The sequence below is a fragment of the Oryzias latipes genome, chromosome 6, assembly GCF_002234675.1.
Source record: "Oryzias latipes chromosome 6, ASM223467v1".
Classification (NCBI taxonomy): Eukaryota; Metazoa; Chordata; class Actinopteri; order Beloniformes; family Adrianichthyidae; genus Oryzias; species Oryzias latipes.
Genome location: NC_019864.2, coordinates 5,229,656 through 5,236,605, shown reverse-complemented (window position 1 = coordinate 5,236,605; position 6,950 = coordinate 5,229,656). Strand labels below are relative to the sequence as shown.

General features: G+C 45.3%; 1 protein-coding gene across 1 annotated transcript in view; it reads left to right on the top strand.

The window, feature by feature from the left end:
- Nucleotides 1-3,642: 3,642 nt before the first annotated feature.
- Nucleotides 3,643-6,950, top strand: part of LOC101166454 (capping protein, Arp2/3 and myosin-I linker protein 2) — an 80,779-nt gene continuing 77,471 nt past the window's right edge. Inside the window, exon 1 of the mRNA XM_023955527.1 lies at nucleotides 3,643-4,071. Coding sequence (XP_023811295.1) covers nucleotides 3,927-4,071 — 145 coding nt within the window. The 5' untranslated portion in view covers nucleotides 3,643-3,926. The remainder of the gene's footprint in view (nucleotides 4,072-6,950) is intronic.

Here is a 6,950-nt window from a genome sequence, read left to right as displayed (position 1 = left end):
CGTATGGACTGTATGAGCGAACTCCCACAATCCCTCCAGCACCCTAAAGAGGGTGTAGAGCTGGTCCACTGTTCCACAACCAGGACGGAAACCGCACTGTTGTTCCTGACTCTCTTCTCCAGTACCCTGGCATAGACTTTCCCAGGTAGGCTGAGGAGTGTAATTCCCCGATAGTTGGAACACACCCTCCGGTCCCCCTTCTTAAAGAGGGCAATCACCCCCCCTGTCTGCCAGTCCAGTGGTACAGTTCCCAACTGCCACGCGATGCTGCAGAGACGTGTCAGCCAAGACACTCCCACAGCATCCAGAGACTTGAGGTACTCAGGGCGGACTTCATCCACTCCCGGAGCCTTGCCACTGAGGAGCTCGTGACTCAGCTTGTGACTTCAGCTTGGGTAATAGACAGCCTCACCCCAAAGTCCTCATTCTCTGCTTCTTCAAAAGAAGGGGTGTCAGTGGGATTGAGGAGATCCTCGAAGTACTCCTACCATGGCCCGACAATGTCCCCAGTTGAAGTCAACAGCTCTGAAAACGGTGCCTGTGGAGAACTGCTTTCCCCTCCTGAGGCGCCGGATGGTTTGCCAGAATCTCTTCGAGGCCAACCGATAGTCCTTCTCCATAGCCTCACCAAACTCCTCCCAGAACCGAGTTTTTGCCTCCTCAACAGTCTGTGCCGCAGCTCGCTTAGACTGCCAATACCTGTCAGCTGTATTTGGAGTCCCACAAGCCAGCCAGGCCTGGTAGGACTTTTCAGCTTGACGGCATCCCTTATTTCCAGTGTCCACCACTGGGTTCGGGGGTTACCGCCGCGACAGGCACCATAGAACATGCAACCACAGCTCCGAGCAGCAGCAGAGACAATAGAAGTTGAAAACATGGTCCACTCAGACTCAATGTCCCCAACCTCCCTCGGTACCTGTTTGAAGTTCTCCCGGAAGCTTTACTTTTAGATTTTTCCACATGTGGTTGTAAATGTTTTAGCATTTGAACAGTTTCCAGTCATTAAACGACATTTGAATAAAGTCAGATGGAACTAGAATAGTGTGGAAAGGGTTAACGCTATTTGTGACTTTAAGACACTTTGCATTGGTGAAGGGGTCCTTTGCAGCAAATGTATTGATCTCAAAACTCAGCAGCCTCGCAGTGCCAGGAAGTATGGAAGAACTACCATGAGGCAGCAGCCCATGCAGGGGCTGGAAGGACACTGGCCACTGTGAGGTGGATTTCTTCTGGGTTGACATGGAGAAAAGGTGCGGGGGCTCCAGTCGGGGTGTTGTGTGCAGCTTGAAGGATAGGTCAGAACCAAAAGCCCCTTTAGGATCGATCAGTGTTACTTACCCCCTGCAAGTCGTTGCCCTTGACTTTCTCTCATTGAGTAGACCTGACGATTCTTACCAGGACGTTCTCGTAATGACTGACGTGTTCACACGTTACGCGTGGGCTGTCCCCACGAAGGATCAGACCAGGCCAAAACAACATTTCACACTATTTGGACTAAGATCATCAAAACATTTTGCTGCCCGTCCCGTTTTCACTCTGACCAGGGCCCCAGTTTTGAGTCTGAACTGTTCAAACAGCTATGTGACTTGTACAGTGTTACAAAGAGACGAACCACTTCCTATCACCTGGCAGGTAATGGGCGAGTGGAAAGGAAGAATCAAACCTTACTTGATGTGCTTCACACACTAAAGATGGACAAGCGGGTGACCAGAGTCCTAGTGCAAGCATACAATAACACCATGCACAGTGCAGCAGGTTTTGTTAGCATGACATCTTCACCTTCCTGTTAATGGGGATGGGGGTGGGACAACATGAGCACACCGGTAGCCTAACAGGTTGGGAAGTCGCAGTATGCATATGGTGTAGCACATGAAGGGGAACGTGTGGGGGTCAAAGACAGAAACCGCAAAGGACAGGGAAAACTGAATGCTGGTTGGGACCCTGAACCCTACGTCATACTCGAGGCGGTTGTTGGTACAGGATTGGTTTACAGGGTGAGATCAGAATGGGGAGAGGTTGAGAAGGTGTTGCAGAAAAAACTCTAAAAGTCCCTTGTCTTTAGAATGGCAAACTTCACAAACGCCACTGGACAAAAACCCAACAGACCTGCCTGTCAAAGGTTATGTCCTGATGCTGATGCTGGAGTGTGGGGAGTACTGTGACTGAACAACAGTGAAGTGTTGAATCCCAATCATTTATAGAATTGCCTTAGACTGGCTTTAGCTGCAGGAACACAGAAAATCTCAGGTTGTGTTCTGTATGAAAACGACAGCACAATAGAGACGGTTTCCTAGCTGAACTGGCTAAAAACATTGCAGTGTTGGGTAAAACGCGTCAATACACTCACAAAGCACGTCTACTAATATATTCATCCATGATGCTACCACATTTACAGTATAGTGTAGAGGTTTGGGGAAATACTTATAAAACAAATAGATAGTGTTTGTACATCTTACAAAAAAGGCAAAGTTTGTAGCCACAACCTTTGCTCTGTCAGTTTGTTGGAGGCAGGAGCCTCTGTCAAACAAAAGCAGAACAAGTAGTTCATGAGACTAAAACAGCAGGTCTGGTAAAACACAACCTGCAGTTTTATAGAAACAGTACTGGTGACTAAACAAAATCCCTCCTGGATCTACTAATAGCAAGCTGAAAACAATAGCAGGGTACTTGGCACGCCCCCCCCCGTGCATACCTGTGTCCAATCAGCAGCAATGAGGGGGCCCTTTCAGGTATTTAACAAACGCAAGCAGAACAAAAAACAACCCTGTTACACTATATATTGGGGGAATGTCCACATCATTGACACCCACCCCACACTTTCACACAATAATAATAAAAAAAATGAATTCATACATAAATAAATTGATAAATACAGACATTTGTATAAACAGACATAAATCACTGGATGTATCTATAAAAGATCAATTCACAGAATTAAAACCAGAAGGGACATTCAAAAATTTCAATATGAAATATGTTCCTAAATGATGAAGGTAGGTGTTGAGGCTCAGTTTGAAACATGAACAGTCTCTGCGGCCCTGAGGTTCTCTGGAGGCGGTTCCAAAAACAGAGTGAGGCCTCGCCGTGTGTTTTAATTCTAACAAACAACTTGTCTGCAATTGAGCCTTAACCCTTGTGCTATCCTAGGCACTTTACCATTGGGAGTTGGGTCATCTAGACCCACTAGACAGTGCTCTGAACCTTTTTTCTTCAATGATTTGTGATCTTCACTAGTGTCCATTGATTACATGAAATCTTTCCACCTTTGTCATGGTAGGGAGAACACGTCAATGTAAGGGGGGGTCATCTAAGATAGCACAAGGGTTAAACTGTTAGTCCTATAAACATCTTCTAATACCATAATGATTATTTTGTTAGTTTAACTATATAAAATAAGTAACCAGTCCTCACAAAAAGTAGGCCGCCTCAGTGACGTAAAGTAACTGAGAGAAAATGAAGTCAGAGAATCGACACGGTTGGTGTTTTCCTGCAGACACGACTGTCAGACAGAAAAAAGTCTGCTGCTCTTGTGACCAACCAGAACAACCAGTCATCTGCTGACATTTATTTTGAACAAAGGATCCCAAAACATTAGAGCTGTCAGCTGTTTGTGTGATTTCATCACAGTCGGTGAGCTGGACTTTGAGGATGTTGTGACCCAGCTGGACCCCTCCTGCCAGCGCGATCAGGTGACTCCTGCTGCAGCTTCTTCCTCCACTGCACTGCATCATGCACCCGTGCTGAGAGGCGGCTCGTTTCCTGCCAACAGTTTGCCGGTGGGGGAGGTGAGGTGTTCCTGCACACTTCATCTTTTGCGTGTGCAACCTGACAATGACTCATACAATGGAACAGGATGTGAGCTCTGCACTCATGAGCCGGCCTGTGTGTGGGAGACCAAAGAAGAAGGGTGATCTGAGCTCCTCTGCATGCAGGACAGGTGTGCGGCCCAGCAGGTGCTCTCACACTCACATCCTTCTTTCTGTCTGAGCGCAGAGCACATGGAGCAGCAGAGCTCCACGCCTCAGACCCTCTGGAGCCACAGGACCAACTCTGTTCCTCCGAAGCTGCAAGGTAAGAAGAGCGCACACTGTTTCCATCAGTGCACTGAGGGGAAAAGGCTGAGAAGGTTTTGGCTCCTCACCAAGTTTGATCATGTTCACCCCCAGTCTGGTTTGACACAGAGCAGGTCTGTCCTGACGGACTTCTGTAGCTGCAGACCTAACATTTAGAGACTCTTCAGACTGAAACCGAGGTAGCTGGTAGCTGTGACACCATCAGGTGTCACAGCTACCATCACACCTCATGTATTGAGGTGTGATGGAAGACGGTCGTTTAAGGTGGATCACACTGACAAATTCTAGAAATCTTTGATCAACTCAATTCTGTGCTTCAGAAACCTCTACCCTTTTATTTGGAAACAGTTTGGGTTTTCCTGTAATTTGCTCAAACACTGAGGACGTAAAGCTGATCGTCCCAGGTCGGGTTTCCCCGCAGAACTCTTTGAAACATGGAGGTTTTCTGTTTGATCCCACTTTCGAGTGAAGTTCTTCCTTTCTGTTTTCAGTGAACTTAAACAGAAGAGAGCTCAACTTCCCAGGTGTCAGTGAACTCACTGCTGATATGTTCATTCTCTCGTTTTTTTTCTCAAGAAGCACCCAGAGATTTAAAAAACAATACAGAGAGTAAAAACAGAATTACAGCAATTCCTAATTCCCTATTCCCAAACCACAGGAAGTATTGCACAAGAAATGGATTAGCAATGGTAATAATTCAGTCACAGTGTGCTCTCAGGTGGAGCCACAATACCCAATTCATTCCACTATTTTACGTCAGCATAGTCTCTATTTCTCCTGTTTTAAAGGTAAAGACACTTTTTCAATCATGAACTCCATCTCTGCCACGAAACTTTGACCCTAAATGACCCTAAAATGCTTGTTTTTGATCTTGAACACAAATTTCAATAATGTCACAGTAATCAAGAGCTTAACTAAAGTGGATCAGTATGATCCCAAAAACCAGCCTCAGGAATCACTTAAACAGCTCTTTTTAAAATTGGAAAATTTGAGTTTTGTTACTGTTGAGAAGTATTTCCCAAACCTCTGAACAGTAGCTGATAAAACCTGGAAGCAGCATCAAGTAGAGTGGACTGACCCAGGTAATATTTATTAGCAGTAGCTTAGAAAAACGGTTTAATAATTCACAGTGGAGTAAATGAGTAAAGTTTTTTTCTATCGCACTTTTCCCAGAAAAATATCACAAAGTGCTTTACAATACACGACAAAAATACTTAAAAGACAGGACAAAGGAAGATGTAAGACAAATTTATGATAAAAAAAACCCATAAAATTACAAAATGGTACTACTATAAAAATCCACGATTGGATAAAAAGCCTGCTGAAATTCAAAAGGTCTTCAGGTGTGATTTAAAAGCTTTAGCTGAGTTAGTGAAGCAAAGGCAGAGCATTCCAGTTTGGGGCAATTTGGGCTATCTCTAAGGGAGCTCCCAGCCACCCTATGGAGGAAGCTCATTTCAGGCGCTTGTATTCGGGACCTGGTTCTTTGAGTCATGACCCAGAGCTCATGACCATAGGGGAGGATTGGAACAAAGATCCACCAGTAAATTGAGAGTTTTGCTTTTTGGCTCAGCTCTCTCTTCATCCCAACCGATCGGTACAGCAACTGCATAACTACGGACGCTGTTCCACCACCTGTCGATCTCACGACCCGATCTTCCTCACTCGTGAACAAGACCCCAAGGCACTTAAACTCCCCCACATGGGGCAGATTTAGCGGTGCTGACCCTCATACCAGCTGATTCACACTCAGCCGCAAACCACCCCAATGAATGCTGGAGGTCCTGGCTTGATGAAGCCAACAGGACAACATCATCTGCAAAGAGCAGAGATAAAATTCTGTGGTCCCCAAACCAGACCCCCTCCGGCCCCTGGCTTCGCCTAGAAATCCTGTCCATAAAAACTATGAACACAACTGGGGATAAAGGGCAGCCCTGCCGGAGTCCAACATGCACCGGGAACAGGTCCCTCAGTAAAGCTCCCCGCACCCCGTACTTCAAGAGCACCCTCCACAGGATACCACGGGGGACACGGTCGAACGCCTTCTCCAAATTCCCAAAACACGTGTGGACTGGATGAGCGAACTCTTACCAATCCTCCAGCACCCTAAAAAGGGTGTAGAGTTGGTCTACTGTAAACGTGCACAGCGGTATCTTGGTGTCACCTGCAACGGTCATCTGTCATCTAAGTCAAATCTGTGAAATTGATTGTGAATGGTTAGCCTGGAAACTCTGGAACCACAGATCTCAAAAAGAAGCATGCAGTTTCCATCATAATCTTTCTAAAGTCGTGAGGGTTGTAGTTGTATATTTAAATGTGAGTTTAGACAACATTAACTTGTGTATTAATAAACAGAATGTTAAGATTTAATTGCATTAAATTCAATTATAGTTTTGCCTTTATCATCTTTATTTGACATTTAGTAAAATCTAAAAACATGGAATTTAGGTATTTTTACTGTGAGTTGTAGCTTTATAGTTGATTGTTATTTTAATACGGATTAATCCTAGGACTGATAATTATTAAAATGTATTTGTGATACAAAAATGTACACGAAACAGTCCATAGTGTTTAGGTGGTTAGAGTCTTGGCAGATGATGTCATTATGCTGCTGGGATAGATGAATAAACCCCATAGACGCTGATGGAGGTGGAGGCCAGTCCACAACATAGTGTTGGTCCAGGTGGAGAATGGGATGGAGGAGGACTGGCCAAACCATCTGCAATGTAGAGAGATAAACGTTTGAATGAATTTAAAAGAAGAAACATGGTTGTGATTAACTGAGAAAAGAAGGTGGGGACTCAGGAGAACCATTTGTGTCTGGTCAGCACAGTCTAAAAGTCCAAGTCAAGCTCTCAAGTCCTCTCAACCACATGC